General features: G+C 51.3%; 1 protein-coding gene across 1 annotated transcript; it reads right to left on the minus strand.

Annotated features, from left to right (window-relative positions):
• Positions 1–103: 103 nt before the first annotated feature.
• Positions 104–7,942, minus strand: IRGC (immunity related GTPase cinema). Its single transcript, XM_045531533.1, has 2 exons — positions 7,730–7,942; positions 104–1,654 (listed from the first exon to the last, which is right to left on the minus strand). The coding sequence occupies exon 2, from the start codon at positions 1,549–1,551 to the stop codon at positions 160–162; it is 1,392 nt and encodes a 463-aa protein (XP_045387489.1). The 5' UTR covers positions 1,552–1,654; positions 7,730–7,942; the 3' UTR covers positions 104–159.
• Positions 7,943–18,991: the final 11,049 nt, after the last annotated feature.

Genomic DNA, 18,991 nt, shown 5'->3' on the forward strand with positions numbered 1-18,991 from the left:
CATGCACTGCTCAGACCACAAGCTCTGGTCACTCCCGTCCCCTCCACACCCCTGCCCCTCAGCAACTGCTCTCATTGTCACCACACCAGTGGTTTGTTTAGTTGATTGATTTAGTTAAGGCTTGGTTTGTGGGTGAGGCAAGGGGTGAGGGCTGCACTTTTATTTCTCTTCTAAGTCTCGCTTCTTCCAGCTGTCGAGAATGTACTTGAGGAGGAGGCTGAGCTTCCTGAGGACTGACACTGGGGCTTCCTCACTGCCTCCCTCCTCAGACTCCCGTTTTTCCACGCCATTGTCACCAGCAGCCTCCAAGCTGACATCCGTCTGGGACTCGTCCTCCTCTAGGGCCTTGATGCGGACGCGCTGGGCGTCCTCGGCCATCTCATTGAGGCAGCCCTGGAGCATGGTGTAGACGGTGCCGAAGCTGATGCCACCAGCCACCAGCGTGCCAAACACAGGGATGCCCTTCTCAAAGGCACGGGCCACCCGCATGGCGCCGTAGGACGACTGCGAGTAGAGCCGCAGGACGGTCTCAGGCGAGACCTCGTTGGCCAGTGGGGAGCGGATGACCGAGCGCAGGTCGCCTGCCTGTTTGCCCACCTGCTCGGCCAGCTTGGCCAGCGAGTCATCGTCCAGGCCGAAGCTGCGGTGGTAGCCGCGCAGCGACCGGACGAGCAGGGCGTCATCGTAGGCTGCCGCCAGCCCGGGCACAGGCAGGGCCTGGATGACGCCCGACACCAGGGCCGTCTTGAGCACTTGCTCCTGGAGCATGTCCTTCTTCTTCTGCAGGGCCTCCAGCGAGACGTCAGGCAGCGACAGCAGGCCCGCGTGGCGCCGGTGGGCCGGCAGGTCGTGCTCCCAGGTGGCCATGAGCAAGGGAAAGTCGTAGCGGGCGGGCAGGAGGTTGGACACGAGGAAGATGCGGGGGTTGGCCACGCCAGCCGCCCGCAGCCGCTCTGCACAGTGGTCTCGGATCTCCTGCAGGACGGTAACCTCGCTGTAGCCCGAGGGCCGCTGGGTACGCGTGGCCACCAGGTCCTCGTCCACCTTGGTGCGCACAAAGTAGAACTTCTTGCCCTGGCGCAGGATCTCCGAGGCCAGGCGGCTCTCGACGGCCCCGCAGCGGCGGGGGGACACCAGCAGGAAGAAGTCATAGCGGCTAAAGTCCACCTGCTTCAGGTACTTTTCAGCCGGGCAGCCCGGAGAGCCAGCCCCCGGCAGGTCCCACAGGGTCACATCGGGAAACTGCGGGTGCGGGTAGGGCGAGGGCTGCATTGTGGTCTCCACGACGCCAGTGAGAGCCGCGCCGGGGTCCTCGGCCCCCAGGCCACGCAGGGCGTTGATGAGGGACGACTTGCCGCCGCCCGTCTCGCCCGTGATACCTACCTGCAGGCCGGTGCCCTCGGAGGAGGCCAGCAGCTCCCGCAGGCGAGAGGCGGCCTGGGGGATGTCGCCCGACTCAAAGGCCGAGCGAAGGGCCTCCAGCTCTTCCTTGGCCATAAGGATGGTGGTCTCCTCCTCCCTAGGCACCGACGGCAACTTCGAAGTGGCCATGGTGATCAGTGGTTCAGAGGGTGGCGGGGGACAGGGCAGAGTCACCGGATGCGTGATCCTCAGCGTCCGTGAAGGAGAAGGAAGCCGTTCACGCCTCGTGGGCCTTGGCGTGGGGCAGGGAGAGACACTGAAGATGTGAAGGAAGTCCCCTCTGGAAACCCCACAGCTCTGTCTTCCTCAAACACCAGGGGTACATTTTTGGCACGAGTTAGGGGACTTTGGGGCCTCACAGGCCCGGTTCACAACCCATCTCTGCCACTGACATGCTGTGTGACCTGAGGCAAAATGAATCACCTCTCTGTGCCTGTTTGCTTCGCTGGGGAATGGGCATGAAGACCAAGCTGCCTCTTGAGGCAGTCGGGAGCCTGTGGGGTGACCCAGGAGCGGGGCTGGTTTTAGGGGTGCACCTGTGCCCTGTAGGGGCCTGTGCTGAGAAGGGCTCAGTGCCTGGTCTAACACTGTGCTGACGCTCACGGAAATTCTCCCTACTGTCTGAACCAGGGGCCCCGCGTTTTCATTTCGTCCTGGGCCCTGCAAACCACGCAGCCAGGAAAGGGCTTAAGCCCAGCTCCCGGCCCGGGCACAGGCCCGATGGAAGGGAGCAGCTGTGGGTGTGGGGGCAGCGGAGAGCGGTGGTGGGGGACCCACACCTGCAGCCAGACCGCCCGGGATCGAATCCTGGCTCTACCCCACGCCCGCTGAGTGGTGTGGGCAAGTCCCCCACGCTCTGCCTCCCGGCCTCAGTTTCCCCTCCCGTCTTTCAGAGCGCCTGTCTGATGGTCTCTGGTCAGATCCCTTCCTCCGCACCTGGGAGCCCCCGTGGCACTGACTGCCATTCACACTTCCACCCCCTGCTGGCCCCTTGCCTGTAAAATACTTACTAAGACTCCTCTCCCTGGGAGAGACGCTCCTGTCTGATCGCTGTCCCCAGCTGACAGGGACAGAGAGACTGAGGCTCACACAAGACAAGTGATGTCTCCCGCCCAGAGGCACAGCCAGGACCGGAACCCTGTCCGCACTGGCTCTCTCTTCAGCCATGTGTCTCTGCCTTCCCTCCTGTCCCCTTGGCCCCCCCTGTCCCTCCTGGACCTGCCCTCCCCCATAGAAACGTGTCCTTATCACATTGTTCCCACCAGATCTGCTCCTCCTGTCCCGGGTGGGGGCATTTCCCTCCTGCTGTCCCCACTCACCCGGGTCCTCTCCTTAGCCCATCCCGCTATGGCTTGGGGAGAGGAAAGGGGGAGCCAGGGACAGGTCCCGAGGGGCAGGCACATGAGTGGCTAGAATGTGGGCCGCCAAGGGAGTTGGGACTGGCACGGGAAGGCCCCGCCACCACCCACCCGGGGCCCAGCGGGAGAGCCGTGTCCTGGGGGACTCACCTGCCCTGCAAGCTGTCCCTCTCCCCTCACACTCTCCTAACTGGTGCGGTCTCCCCCCGTTAGTGGAAGGTCAGACCCTGTTGCTAGGACGCATAGTAACAGCAAGCAGCAGCTTATTGGCCGGCTGGCCTGCGTGCAATAATGTGACAGTGATGTCCAGGGTGGGGCCCCAAGGTGGGGCAGGGACCCCAACCCCCAGCCACTCATGAGGCCACCACCCAGTCACACTGGGTCCTCAGTCCCCCTTGGGGGCCCCAGAGAGGGTTTTTCTAACACTGAGACTTGTTCAAAGTCCTCCACGGTCTCGCCACTCCGGGACAAAGTCCCAAATTCTCTGCCAGCCTGGCTGCCAAAACTGCCGCTGCAGCCTGAGGCCAGTGTTGTCTCACGGCTCCCGAAACAACCTGCTGCTACCTTAAGACTGGCTTTGTCTATTGCTGTCATTCACCAGTCAGAACTTGTCGGCTCCCCAAAACTTCACTAGTGCCAATGACTGTTACAAAAAAACAATATGTAACATTTCTCTGTTTTTTTTCCCCCAAGACAGTCTTGCTCTGTCACCCCAGGTAGAGTGCAGTGGCATCATCATAGCTCACTGCAACCTCCAACTCCTGGGCTCAGGTGATCCTCCTGCCTCAGCCCTCCCACCCCTCAGTAGCTGGGACTACAGGTACGTGCCACCATGCTTGGCTAATTTTTCTATTTTTAGTAGAGACGGGGGTCTCGCTCTTGCTCAGGCTGGTCTCGAACTCCTGAGCTCAAACGATCCACCTGCCTCGGCCTCTCGGAGTGCTAGGATTACAGGCGTGAACCACCTTGCCCGGCCACATTTCTCCTTTTTGTGAAAACTCCAACCTCCTCTTTGCTCTTCAGTCATACCAAAGACCACCCAGTCTGTGTGTGTGCCCCAAATAACAACTTTTTCTTCCCAAATAAAATATGAAATTTAAAATTTGTCTCTACATATTTTCTTTCACTTTGACACGGGTCATTCACTTGCCCTTGGCCGCACTGTCTACTCACCTACCCACTCCGAAACCACCAGCATGGTCCCTGCCAGCAGGACCTGCCTGGCCCCAGCCAGGACTCTGGGCCCATGGTGGCAGTGTGGCCACCCCCACAGCCCGACTCTGGGCCTAGTACCCAGACTCCCTGAGCTCTGGCCTCCTCCCTCCCCGGAATCTTAATGTCTTCTCCACCAACCCCCGGACCACCCTTCAAATCCCAGCTCGGGCACCAACTCCTCCATAACACCTTCCTCCATCCTGTTCTCGCCCTCCTCTTCTTCCTCAGGACCGTTTAAAATGGCATCAGTGTGACAGCGAGGGAGGTGGAGTAGAGCGAGACGTGAATGGGAAAAGAGGGAGAGGCACAGGGCCCTCGAGGAAAGGGGGGTTGAGTGGGGACAGAGAATTCCCCAGAAAAGGAAAATTGGGAAAGTCTGGCAGGAAGAAGGAGTGGACAAGAGGCCAAGTCAGAGGGAACCACAGACAGGCACAGTCAGAGGCACAAGTGACAGCGAGAATGGAAAGATACAGAGCCAGGAAGATGAGACTCAGTGGTGGCAGCCGACAGGCGCAGCAAGGCACCCACACCCAGCCCACTGGGACAGCCCTGGGGGCCAGCAGCTCCCCTCGACCCTGTCCTCCTCTCTGCAGTTCCCAGACATCCCCTCTGCCCCTCCCATTCTTTTATGACCCCCTCGTCTCGGCCTTGTCTCCCCAAGCCAGGCTCCACGGGGGCCCCCAGCCCCATTTCCTAGGCCATTTCCAGAAAGTGCTACTTGAAAGGTTTTCCTGACCGTCTGCAGGTCAGTTCTGGAAAGGAGCCTCAGAAAACAACCGAGGAGGAGCCAGAAGCTCAGGAATAGGCTCGCTCAAGGCCACCCCGAGAGCTGGGGGCAGAGTGGTCTGCTGACCACAGCATGCACAGTGCAGCAGGGCCAGGCCCTCGGACGCCAGGCTGTGACTTTGGGACTTCGTCGTGGGGTGATGAGACCACGGAAGGTTTTGAACAGGTCTCAAGAGGGAGGCGAGACCGGCAGCTGCGCAGCTTCACTCGTGTCCTCAGGGACTGACACAAATGCTGAGATTAAACTATTCACGGACATCCCAGACACCAAGCACGCGGACCAGCAGGTAGCCAAGACCCCTTCCCCACGTTCACGGACACACACACCCGGCCCAAGAGGGAAAGGAAAGACACAACATTCAAGAAAAGCAAGACTCAGATACACGATTACAAAAGCCTTGCAAACACGCACGTTCAGGCACAGAGACGTGCAGACCTTAAGAGACACAATTACACACAGACAACATGCACAGCCCGCATCCCCCAAAACCCACCGCCTCCATGTGCGAACCTCATGCGTTCCCCTCCAGCTCTGAGCAGGGGCCCAGGGGCGCATCAAACCCAGGCGCTGCTCTCAGGGACTCCAAGGTTGGAGGAAAGGGAGATGGTCAGACTCTCAGCCCAGGGTGAGTCTGCAGGGCGCCTGCACACGCACACCTGGCTCCCAGGGCCCCTGCCGGCTCCCGAGAGCACCAGCCCGAGAGAGGCTGCAGCCCTGCCCATCCCTCTTCACTCATCAAACATTCAGCATTTCTCCAGGCCCCATCCTGGGCTGGATGCTGGAAATGCAGCAATGACCAAGACAGCCTCAAGCTCTGCCCCAACGGGGCTCAGAGTCCAGTGAGGGAGTCAGATCTATCCAGAGATAATGATGACCCAGAGTGGGCAGGGCTGGGATGTGAGGCCCCATAGGGGTGTGGGAGCACAAACAGGGATGCCTGACCCAGCCTGGAGGTCAGGGAGGGCTTCCTGGAGGAGGGGACCCCTGAGCTGAGACCTAAAGGATGAGTAGGAGTGAGCCAGGCGACCTGTTAGGGAGGTGCATCCCATGCTAAGGGATTGGCCTATGCAAAACCCCTGAGCTGACAGACAACTTTCATTCATCCAAACTCAATTACTGATGCCAACCCTCATCGATGACTTTGAGACGTTCAAGATTTCAGGGGAGGAAGTTACTGCAGATGTGGTAGAAATAGCAAGAGAGTGGAAATTAGAAATGGAACTTAAAGCTGTGACTGCATTTCTGCAATCTCATGATCAAACTTGAAAGGATATAGAGTTGCTTCTTACGGATGAGCAAAGAAAGTGGTTTCCTGAGACGGACCCACCGCTGGTGGAGATGCCATGAACATTGTTGAAATGACAACAAAGGATTTAGAATATTAACTGACATAAACTTAGCTAATAAAGCAGGGGCAGGGTTTGAGAGGACTGACTCCAATTTTCAAAGAAGTTTTACTGTGCGTAAAATGCTATCAAACAGCATCACACGCTACAGAGAAATCTTTCCTGAAAGGAAGAGTCAGTCGATGTGGCAAACTTCCTTGTCGTCTTATTTTAAGGAGTTGCCACAGCCACCCCAGCCTTCAGCAGCCACCACCCTGATCACTCAGAGGCCAGCAACACCAAGGCAAGACCTTCCACCAGCAAAAAGATTAGGACTCCCCGAGGGCTCAGATGATTGTTAGCATTTTTTAGCAATGAAGTATTTTTTAATTAAGGTATGTACGTTGTGTTTTTTAGATATAATACTATTGCACACTTAATGTACTACAGTATAGTGTAAATATAGCTTTTATATGCACTAGAAAACCAAAAAAATCACGACTCACTTTATTGCAGTGGTCTGGAACCAAACCCTCAATATCTCCAAGGTACGCCAGTATTCATGAGGTTGTTCCATAAAAATTTGTTCAGACTTGACCCTAGGCCAGGCCCGGTACTGGTGCAGAGATGTGAATCATGTGTATTCCTGCTCTTACAGAATTCACAGGCTGCGGGTGCAACGGACATGCTCACACACAAAGGCAGAATTGTTCACATGCAAAAAAAAGAAGAAAGAAAAAAGTGCATCTTAGAATCAGCGAAGGTGTTTCCTGAGTGTCCACTCTGTCTGGCCAGGCTGGGAGCAAGGATGGAGACAGCCCTGCCCCCCAGGGAGGAAGCTGATGCGACATATACTGACTGCGTGCCAAGGGCCCCTTGGCTGATGTTCAGAACCCAGCGGTGACTGAGGCGGCCCCAACCCTGTCTCTACAGGACTCAGAGTCCAATGGGGAACATGGACCCATCCCAGACAGCGATGACTAACAGTGGTTAAGGTGGGAATGGCGTTGCCGAGAGGGGTGTGGGAGCCACAGAGATGCCTGACCCAGCTTGGGGAAAGAGAGGTGGAGTCAGAGAAGGATTTTTGGAGAAAGTTCATTCATTCAGCACATGCTTTCTGGACACCTACTGTGTGCCAGGCCCCAGCTGGTTGAGGCGGGAGACATAACAGTGACCAGAACAGCCCCTGGACCATCCCTCATGAAGCTCCAGTCCTCTGCCATTTCTCCTGCCTGACATTTCTTCTGCCCACCCCTAATCCTTCTCCTTCCCTCCCGACCTTTCTCTCTGTGTCTCTCAGAAATCCTAAAGCACTTGCCTAGGAATTGTGGCCTTCACTTTCTCTCCATTCCCCACAACCCTGGGTAAACCTGAAGTTGGTCCCCAGGGATTCATTTATTCATTCATTTAAATATTGGCTGCCTTCTGTGTGCTGGGCACAGTCCTAGGCACTGATACAGTGGTCGATAAGACACAGATGGCCCTTGCTGTCATAGAGCTTATATTTTTTAAAAAATATAGATAATAAACAAAAATAATTAAGATAATGTCAAAGAAGAAAAAAGAAGAAAAAGAAAGCCAGGGTAAGGAGATGGCGGTTGGGGGAAGGAGCAGACTCTCACCGGCAATTCCCCGCATCCCTGTGGGTGCACACCACTCTTCCCAGCAAGAGATAGAGGCTTTTTCCCCTTCCCTTGACTGTGGGTCAGCCTTGTGACTTGCTCTTATCAATAGGATGTGGCAGAAGTGACAGTCTGGAACTTCCGAGCCCAGGCCTTAAGAGGTGGCAGCTTCTGTGTTCTTGGCGCCCGGAGCTACCACATAAACAGGTCCTGGTACCCTGCTGGAGAGAACCCACATAGAGACAGCGGCCACATGGGGATAAGCCTAATGCCACCCAGGACATTCCAGCCACAGCTGAGCTCCAGCTGAATGAAGCCACAAGAGTGACCACCACATGGGGGTGGAAGAACCATCCAGCTGAGCCCAGCCAACCCACAGACTTGTGAGAAATAAGCCAGAAATGAGGCAGGGACCCTTCTGTACTCAGTGACACAATTTGGTTAAAACCAGGGCTGATAAGCAATGCACTGGCCTGGGGCAAAATTTAAGGGGGTGCCAAACTAGTGATCAAGGTAAATAATATTTTAATGCAATATTTTAACAAACAAAAATTAATGCCCCCAAATCCAGGATATTTTGATGAACAAAATATCAAAATTTTAAGTTTTAAATAAAGACCAGTGCTGCGCAAGCCCTACTGGTACCTGAAGCAAAAGGGACAATGGGCACCCAAGCTTTGATAGAAACAGACTCATCGATAATGTTTTCAAAATCTATTTCTTGGCTTATTTCATTTTCAATCTAGAGAATCTCCACACTTGACAATTTCTCTTGACCAGGTGATGATATTAAATAATTTTTAATTAAGGTAAGCTGAAATAAAATTATAACAAATTTTATTTTGCTATAAATAGAACATTTTAACTCAAAAAACATGAGTTTTATTATACCCACTTGAAACTTTTTCAGTAATTTTTTGACTATTTTAATGTTCTAGAAAAAAATTAGCCATTAAAAAAAAAATACCTGAAAGAGGCCAGGTATGGTGGCTCACACCTGTAATCCCAGCAATTTGGGAGGCCAAGGTTAGAGGATTGCTTGAAGCCAGGAATTAGAGACCAGCCTGGGCAACATAGCAAAACTCTGCAGTGGTCAGAACCCCACGTTGTTACCTCCAAAGGTTCAGGGAAATATAGCAGGGAGAGGGCGGAGGGGGAGGGCTGGGAAGTCAGATTCTGCCTGACAGAAACAGGTGTCCCCCACACAGAAGGGCTTGGGAAGAAACATGAAGCCCAGGGGGACATCACCTATTTATGACTTACATGTACTCGTTCCCTTCAACCCGGCACCCTCCCTCCTGAAAACCTACCCCACGGGCCTGAAGACTGAAGCGTTTCATCGACAGCTTCTTGGGGTTTGCTGGGGAGAAGGGACGTCCAGGAGGCTCATCTGGGTGGAGACAGCACCTGGAGAGGTGGGGGCCACTTCACTAGTTCTTTACACACACACACACACACACACACACACACGCACACACGCACACACGCACACACACACGCACACACGCACACACACATACATATATGTTAGGTTTTGTTTTTGTTTTTGTTTTGAGACGGGGTTTTGCTATGTTGCCCAGGCTAGATTCGAACCCCTGGGCTCAAGCGATCCTCCCCCCTCAGCCTCCTGAGTAGCTGGGACTACAGGCACCCCCACCACCGTGCCAGGCCATTTCACTGTTTCTTACTTTTAAATTTTAATTATAACTTTCAATTTCATTTCATCACACATTTTAGAATTTTCTTTAAATGCATGAAAGGGATATGTCATCTATGTTTTTCAGTTTTATTAGACATTGTTTAAGACATGTAGAAACATAAATAATAAACTGTCATCTTGTCACCAGGATGTTTATTGCTGAATCTCTCATGTGGGAGGGAGAAAAGAAAAAAACACGTGAATTTCCCTCAATAGGACAATGACTGAATAAATGCTCGTACATCCACGCACAGGCCACAAAAACCACCCAGCCATTAAAAATGGTGAACCGAATGACTTGAGGATTCCCATGAGGTGCTGTCGCATGAGAAAAGCTAGATGCAGAGAGCTGTAGTTAATATTTTATTTTTGGAAGACAAAAAGCAACAATCCTATATATGTATATATGTGTGGAGATATGCATATATCTACTTATATATTGATATTTATTAACATATATGCCTTTATATCAAATGTATATACAGTGTAGGGTTATTTGAGTTTGCAAAATAACATGAAGCGATGTACTAGGTTATTAACACGAAATTCCCGGGGGGTGGAGCTTCTGGTCTATAGACAGAGAAGAGGGCGAGGAGAGAGCCCAGCAGAGAAGACAAGAGAAAAGATGTCCTTAAAAAATTAGAAGCATGTCTCTAGGAGCAAAATTAGAAATGCCATGTTTGGGACAGAGGGTATCTCAGGCAAGGAGAGAAGAAAGAAGCTGTCGCCAGGGAAGGGGATGCCGGGTATTTGTTTCAAATGTCCTGATGATGTTTTCTGTCTTTCAGCTGGGAGCCCAGAGACAGCACTTATTCTTTGTTTTGGTGTGTTTTGCGTAATTTGCGGTAAACTTTTAAAACTTTACTGTGTTTTATAATGTGCTTACATTTATGCCCGTATGGAAAATTACAAATGTAGAGTAACATGAAATTCTCTGCCCAGGTTAGCCCCACCCCGAAGTCCCTTTCACCCCTTGCAGACTCCAGGTCATTAACCGCCACTTCCTGAGCACCTGCCCGGATGGACCATATCCTGGCCCCATCCCCCAGGCCTCCCGTCTGGCAGATGTCATCTTCCTTCCTCATCCCCTCCTCTGCCTCCCCCAGGTTCCTCTGCACCCACACCCCAGGGCAGGCACGCTCCAGATGGGAGGTCACGTTGGGTAGCAGAAAAAAAGAGGCTGCACGACCCAAAGGGGACTTCCTCCTCAATAACGGTAGTAATGGCCACCATGTCCTCATACTGAACTCTTTCTGAATGCCATGTGCTGTTCTGAGTTCTGTGCACATGTCGACTCTTTCCACCCTCACATCGACTCTATGAGTAGGAACCATTACTGCCCCATTTCACAAATGGGAAAGCTGAGGTCAAGGTACCCACCCAAGACCACAGAACTAGTAACTGACAAAGCTAGACAATCTGGGCTGGGCTCTCTCTTTGGATGTGTCTCCTGTCTGCATGTTGAACTAGTCACTTTTGATATGATTTTCAACTGGAGGCTTTAAAAGAATGCCACAGCCCCACAGGTGAGGGGAGATCTCCCCTGAAGGACAAGGACATTCCAGGGCCCTTTGCTAATGGGCAGGGAGGGGAGTGGGTTATGCTACGCTCTCAGCGTGCTTTATTTTACCCAACCCCGCCTCCCAGAAAGGACGCAGACTGCAAAGGTTATGAGTGTGGGCTCTGATGCTCGCTGAAGTATTTATGGGTGAAACATGACGTCTGGGATTTGCTTTAACACATCTTGGCACAAAAAGGAAGAAAGGGAGGGTGGGAATGGGAAGGAAAGAAGGGAGAGGGGAGGAGAGAGATGGGGGCGTGGAGGGAGAAAGAGAGGGAGGAGGGAGGGAAGGAGGGGAACAGGAGAAAGAGAGAAGGAGGGAAGAAGAAAGGAAAGAAGACAGGATGGAAGGAGGGAGGGAGGAAGAAAGGAAAGGAAAGAGGGAGGAGAGGAGGGAGGAAGCGGGAGAATGCAGGAAAGGAAGAAGGAAAGGAGGACAGGAGGGAGGAGGTAACTGGCAAAGTGTGGATAATTTTTGATACAGGAAGATTGATACCCGAAGGTTCATTATACTATATACTCTTTTGTGTATATTTGGACATTTTCTCAGTGTTTAAAACAAAATGTTTATCCTCTAGAGTCAGACAGATATGTGTGTGAATCCCAATTTCTAATTACTAGCAGCCTTTTCTCCTCCTCTAGCCTCAGTTTCCTCTTCTATACAATGCAGATAAATAGTACAGCTGTCGTGATTAACAACCCCAGGAAGTGACCACTTCCATCTGTTGAAAACGTAGGATGTGCCAAGCCTCCTGCTTTCCATACTTTAAGACAATACGAGAGTCAAATTACTACAAATAGGAGCACAAGGCTCAGAGAGGTTATGAAACTTGGCCAGGGCTGCATAGCAGAAAAGTTGTCAATCAACACTACAAATTCAGGTCTGTTTGAGTCCAAAGATCTTCACCAACCTATCTGGGGAGACAAGTTGAGATGTTTCATTCTACCTTCACCTCTATGGTCAATTCCCTTTGAGATCTCTGTATTAGTCAAGATAGGCTAGGAAATGCTGCAGTAACAAACAGTCCCCCATGTCCTGGTGGCTCACAACAAGAGTTTGTTTCTCACTAGCATCACCTGTCCACTGGGGGTCAGCTGGGGCCCTGTTCAACGTCTGCTTTACTCCAGGACCCAGGCTGATGGACTCTGTCTGGAACCTTGTGGTCCCTGTGGCAGAGAGAACAGGAATGTGGCAAACCACTCTTAAGGCTCTGAAAGCTTCTGCTCAGAACTGACTTGTGTTGCTTCTGCCCAGAGTTCAGAGTCCCTGCAAGGACATTCCCATCCTTTCTTTTAGCATTGGACCTGGTGACCCTTCAATCCACACGAATCATGCATCAATAGCCACAGATGAGTCTAGAGACTTGATGTGTGACTTTGAGATGGAGACCCAGAGGTCTCCATTACTCATCTGAAAATGAGGACTTACAATGCCTACCTACCTCATAGGCCATTAGATAAGACAAATTATTTGAAACACTCATGCAGTACTAGCCAGAAATAGCTTCAGTAGTGTTGTGGACTGAATGCTTGTGTCTCCTTAAATTCATATATTGAAGCCCTAACCCCCAGTGTGTGGTGTTTGGAGATGGGGCTCTGGGGAGGTAATTAGATTTAGATGAGGTTATGGGTGGGTCCCCATGACAGAATCAGTGCCCTTACAAGAAGAGGAAGAGAGGCCGGGCGCGGTGGCTCACGCCTGTAATCCTAGCACTCTGGGAGGCGGAGGCGGGAGGATTGCTTGAGCTCAGGAGTTCGAGACCAGCCTGAGCAAGAGCGAGACCTCGTCTCTACTAAAAACATAGAAAGAAATTATATGGACAGCTAAAAATATATATAGAAAAATTAGCCAGGTGTGGTGGCACATGCCTGTAGTCGCAGCTACTTGGGAGGCTGAGGCAGGAGGATCGCTTGAGCCCAGGAGTTTGAGGTTGCTGTGAGCTAGGCTGACACCACGGCACTCTAGCTCGGGCAACACAGGGAGACTCTGTCTCAAAAAAAAAAGAAGAGGAAGAGAGAACAGACCTCGCTCTCCCTCTGCCACGTGAGGGCAGAGAGAAGGTGGCCATCTTCAAGCCAGGACAGAGCCTCCCAGAGCCCAACCATGCTGGAACCCTGACCTCAGACCTCCAGCCTCCAGAACTTCTGTGGTTTAAGCCACCTGGTCCATGGTGTTTCATTACGGTAGCCGGAGCTTGACTAAGACAAGTGACATTCTAACAACTGCCATGTACTGAGTGCTTATTACCTACTAGGTACTCCATGTTCATTCACTTTTTTAGGAATGATTACTACTCCCATTTTAAAGATGAGAAAATTGGGGCTAAGAGAGAGGAAGGAACCTGCCCAGTGTCATTGTTATTTACCTGTGCTCTTTCAGCCCCATATCCAACCTTCTCTGCCCCGTAATGCTGGAGCTGGAAGTCTGAAAACTACATTTCCCAGGCATCCTTGTCACCTGAATTCTGCAAGGAGGAGACACTCCTGCTAAGAAGGTAAGAGAACGTAAGAAGTGCTTCCCCCACCCCTCCCTGTTCCCCTGCATCTGTTGGCTTCCTCCGTGGTCCCTGCCCTGGCCACACGGTCCCCTATCCAGCAGCAAGGGGGCTCCTAGGTTGTGCTAACACCACCTCCTCCCTTTTGTCCCCCTGCCCTAGGGGTGTAGCTGCTTCCTGCAGTTGCTAGTCTCCGGGTACTGCCTATGGCAGATTGCACTTTTACAAAAATTACCACAGCAATATTTCAGGTCCTACATGCTTTTTCAGAACTTTGTCACTCTTCCCTCCTCTCCCCCTGAATCTGGACAGATAGAATATGGCAGAAACATGCTGCATGACTTCCACAGCTACGTCGTAAGGGCAAGATGGCTTCTTTCTCAGGATGCTCACCAGAGTGCATCTAGCGCTGAGTAACAATTCGCCACAGACCTACAGGAATAAAGTAGCAGCTATGTGTATACACCCACTAGGATTGCTGCCATAGAAAACAAAAAAAAAAAAAACCAAGAAAATAACAAGGGTTGTCAAGGACATGGAGAAATTGGAACCCTTGTGCACAGTTGGTGGGAATGTAAAATGGTGTAGCTGCTATGGAAAACAGTATGGCAGCTCCCCCAAAAAATTAAACGTAGAATTACCACAGGATCCAGCAATTCCATTTCTGGGTGTATGTGCAAAATAATTGAAAGCATAGCCTTGAAGAGATATATGTTCATAGAAGCATTATTCACAATAACCAAGAGGTAGAAGCAACCCAAGTATCCAACAATGGATGGATAGATCAACAAAATATGATCTATCCATACAATGAAATATCATTCAACCTTAAAAAGGAAGGAAATTCTGACACATGCTACAGCATGGATGAATCTTGAGAACATTATGCTAAGCCAGTCACTAAAGGACACTTATATGAGGTATCTAGAGTAGTCAAATTCATAGAAACAGGAAGTAGAATGGTGATTTCCAGGGGCTAGGAGGAGGAAAATGGGGAGTTGTTGTTTAATGGGTACAGAATTTCAGTTTTGCAAGATGAAAATGGTCTGGAGACTGGTTGCACAACAGTGTGAATACCCTTAACACTTGAACAGTACACTTAGAAATGACTAAGATGGTAAATTTTATATTGTGCATATTTTGCCACAATTAAAAAAATTAAATAGCACCCATTTATCATCTCACAGTTGTGTAGACCAAAAATCTGGTGGGCTTGCTGCATTCTCTGCTTAGGATCTCTCAAGACCTAAGACCAAAATCAAGGTGTTTGCTGGGCTAGGCACTTCTCTGGGACTTGGTGTCCTATTCCAAGCTCACTTGGGTTTTTAGCAGAATCAATTACTTGCAGTTATAGGACTGAGGTCCCTACTTTTTTGCTGGCTCTTGGCTGGGGTCACCCTAAGCCCCTAGAGGCCACTCTCAGGTCCTTTCTACATGGCCCCCTCCAAGTTCAAGCCAGCAATGATGCATCAAATCCTTTTCGTGCTTCAAATCTAATTTCCTCTTCTGCTAGCAGCCAGAGAAAACACTGCTTTTATAGCGCTCGGGTGAGTAGAAGAAGCCCACCAAAATAATCTCCCTTTTGATGAACTCAAACTTAATTAAATTGGTAACCATAATGACATCTGCAAAATTCCCTTTGGTATGTAACATAACATCATGTGGGTATGGTATTCCATTATATTCATAGTCCTGGGAGTTAGGGTGGAAATCTTGGGAGGTCATTTTAGAATTCTGCCTACCACTAACCAAGACACCATGTTGTAAAGAAGTTAAAGCAGACAGAGGAGCTACATGTTCAGGCTATGGGCCCAGCTAAGGTCTCAGCCAAAGCCTGCATCAACTGCCAGATTTATGAGTGTATGAGCATTCAGATAGCTTCAATTCCTGCCCTCAAACCACCCTAGATAATGCTCTAGGCATGATGGAGCAGAGACAAACCATCCCCACATTCCTAATTCACACTCCTCAATTAATTGTTTTATGCCACTAAGTTGGGGGGCATTCTGTTACACAGCCACAGTAACTGGAACCCTCCCCCTCTCTTCCTTTCTACTCTCCAGCTTGCCTGCTTCTCTCCTTTGCTCTCCCAGCCCTTCCAACACAGCATGAGCAATTAATTCCCTGTATTAAATTCCTTCTGTTGAAATACCTAGGGTTGTTTCTCTTTCTGACCAATCCTTATTGATCCATTCCCCCTTCTTCTTGGCTAATAGAACCCCATTTCTGTCCAGACTCTGGGACAACCATGAACTGTAGGAGAGACTGGAACCTTTCTCGACCCCAGGGACTGAATATTGATTAGGCAAAGTTGATCAGCATAAGTCCTTCACCTTCCCAGGGATTGGCTGGTCCAATTCTGGCTAATGAGGCATGAGGTTCAATTCTGGCCAATCTGCTAGGGGATGGGGCTTCCGAAAACGTAAGGATGGGAGGTCACCTCTTCCAGCTTTAGATGTGGTTGTATGAGGGCATGATGCCAGAGCTATGGCCCTTATCATGCAAACACCAACATGCTGAGGATGGCAGAGCAGAAAGGTAGGTTCTCGATGACTCCTTTAACTGTTGAATTAATGACCCCTGGATACTCCCAACTCCATCCTTTTTATGTTGTATAATATGAACTATTTCTAACTGCAACTGCATCAGGGTCATCACCTTTGCAGCTCCCTCTCCCTTGTCTTTACTCAAGTGTCACCTTACTGAGGCCTCTCGCTCACCGTATATAAAATCACACCCCTTTGACAGTATTTCCCATTCCTCTTCCCTGCACTGTTTTCTCTGTAGTATTTACCACTATCTGACATATTATATGTTTAATAGTTATTTATTATCTGTCTCCCCCACTAAACCACAACCTCCACGAGACCAGGGAACATTGTCTGTATCCCCAGTGTCCAGAACTGTGCTTGATGCATATGTGAGCAATAAACATTGGTTAGATGAATGAAGAATGAATTGTTTAAGTTCTTTTGGTCACGCTTTCTGCTACTTTCAGCTGACAGCAAATGGTTCCTGGCATTCTGCCTCCTCTGAGCTACCCATTTTTGCCTCTGTGCTCAATCCTTGGATTCAATGTTTGCTCCAAAGTGACACTAGTTCCAGACTAAGCATCTGATCCTATGCTCACCATGGCTCCCAGCCTTTGTCATCTGTAGGCCCCTGCCAGGTCCCCAAACCCCCAGCTGAAGCTAGGCTTGCCCTCCCCGGGCCTCAGAGGAGAGAGGGCCACATCAGGGCCCTATTTGAGGCTGCAACTTCTGAAAAAGGAAACCCGAACTGCTTGGTATTGTGAGATGTGGTTCATTCAGATTTGGTTACAGCTGGGAGATTGAGTCCGGACAGAAGAGGGACTCCTCACCGCACCCAGGCCCCCCGCCCGTCCTGGCCCATGGTGGGGGTGGACTGGGCTGCTCTAAAAGCCTTGGAAGGGGGTGCATTGGGTCCTCAAGCCCCACCTTGGCTGCTCAGGACTTTGCCAGACCCTAAGGAGGAAGACAGAGGAGGAGGAGTTGCTTCCCAACGTTTGGGAGAAGAGGCACAGCCCTAGTATGAAGGAGCAGCCTGGTGTCTGGGATGCCCTAGTTTGAGGGAGGTGCTTAGTCCTTGGGGGCCCCCCGGATCTTAAAGACAATGTGAGGCCATGGAGGCGTCTCTAACCTGAGGAAGAAGAACAGCCCTGGTCTGAGGGAGGAGGTTTGGCCTTGCGAAGCCCCTCATCTAGAGGGAGGGGACACAGCCCTCCCTGAGCAAAGAGGGCTGGCCTCAGCAGGGGTGGGTGGCCTTAGTCTGCAGGGGGAAGAGGTATTGTCGTTGGTGGCCCTGGTGTGAGGAAAGGGGACTTAGCCTTGGGGAAACTCAGGACGTCTGGCCTTCGGGAAGCCCTAGTCTGAGGGAGGAAGCGCACCCTGGCTCCAGACCTCACCGGAAGCTTCTAGGCCCTCCGAAGTGCCCCAGTAGCGGGCAGCCAAGGCGCCATCTAGCGATGTGCGGAAGACGCGGTGGAGAAGGGCCCCCCGGGAGATCGTGCTCGAGGCGGATTCCTAAGGAGAGCGCGGCGGTCGCCAGGGCTGCCACCAGAGTCGGCAGGGTGAGGCGGAGGCCCCGCGCGGCGCCCGAGCGGCACCGGGACTCTATGACCGCTCGGTGGCTGGAGCTGCATTCGGGCGGGCGGGCCAGCCGGTGACCCGGGAGCGCCAGAGCCCCTGCGTCACGGTCCGGGCGCTGCACAGGTCTCGGGAGCCGCAGCCGCTCACGCTCACGGTCTGGCCGCCTGCGGAGATGGGGTGTGAGCAGGCGATCGCGGGGACACACACGCGCGCGGGCAGAGGGTCACACCTGCACGCGTGCGCCTTGGACACACACGGCGCCCGAGGCCCCCTCGGGTCAATGTCCTTCGTGAAAACTCACCGGGAATGTTCTGTTCCTTGCACTGGGGGCTGGTCACGGCTGTGATTCTTTCTGCCTTACACGTAGTAATATGTTACAGATACGCTTCCACTGCGTCCGATGTGCGCACGCGCTCGGAGGCCACTCGGTTTCGCTCATGCCCCCAACCTGCTCAGTGCACAGCTTTCCCAACTGGTCTACACTTCCTCCCAGAACTGTGTCTGTGAGTCACTGCTCCAGGCCCACCCCGTGCACACTCGTGCACTCGTGCGCACACACACATCTCAGTCATATACAGCTTGCCCGATGCCCCCATAGGCCCACACACAATCAACACAAACACACCCACCCTCCCGATCCATGGACATATCCACCCGCCAAGAAACACAGACATGCACACACATAACACTGTGCACACAAACCCAAGTTCACTGACACATCCATTCCCTGGATAATACTTGGTTGAAGGCCTGTCCAGCCCACGTAAGCCTTTTTTTTTTTTTTTTTTCCAGAGATGAGGTCTTGCTTATTGCCTAGGCTGGTCTCAAACTCCTGGCCTCAGGAAGTGCTGGGATTACAGGCGTGAGCCACCTCGCCCGGCCTACATAAACCTATATACACATAACAGTCATGGCCACTAGTGCTTACAGGATTTTGTAAATTCCAAGACACGTCACCCCCTCCACACACACACACACACACACACGTTTTAACACTTCTGAATAGAGCTGTCATCCGTCTTCCCACTGATAGCAGCTTAGATTCACTGAAATGCCACATATAGCACTGGCTATGTTCTAGAATTATGCTGTTCAATATAGTAACCACTAGCCACATGTGGCTATTGGACACTTGACATGTGGCTGGTTTGAGTGGCCATGCTTGTGCATGTAAAATTCGCATGAGATTTCAAAGACTTAGCAGGAAAACAATGAATGCAAGATACCTCATTTATAATTTCTTACACTCATTACATGTTGGAGATGATAACTGTTGGATAAGTTGTGTTAAATAAAATATATTATTAAATTAAGTTCCTCCGTTAATCTTTACTTGTTTAATGAGTTTACTTAGAAAATTTTAAATTTTACATGTGACTCACATTATATTTCTTTTGG

This window comes from Lemur catta, chromosome 19 (assembly GCF_020740605.2).
Source record: "Lemur catta isolate mLemCat1 chromosome 19, mLemCat1.pri, whole genome shotgun sequence".
Classification (NCBI taxonomy): Eukaryota; Metazoa; Chordata; class Mammalia; order Primates; family Lemuridae; genus Lemur; species Lemur catta.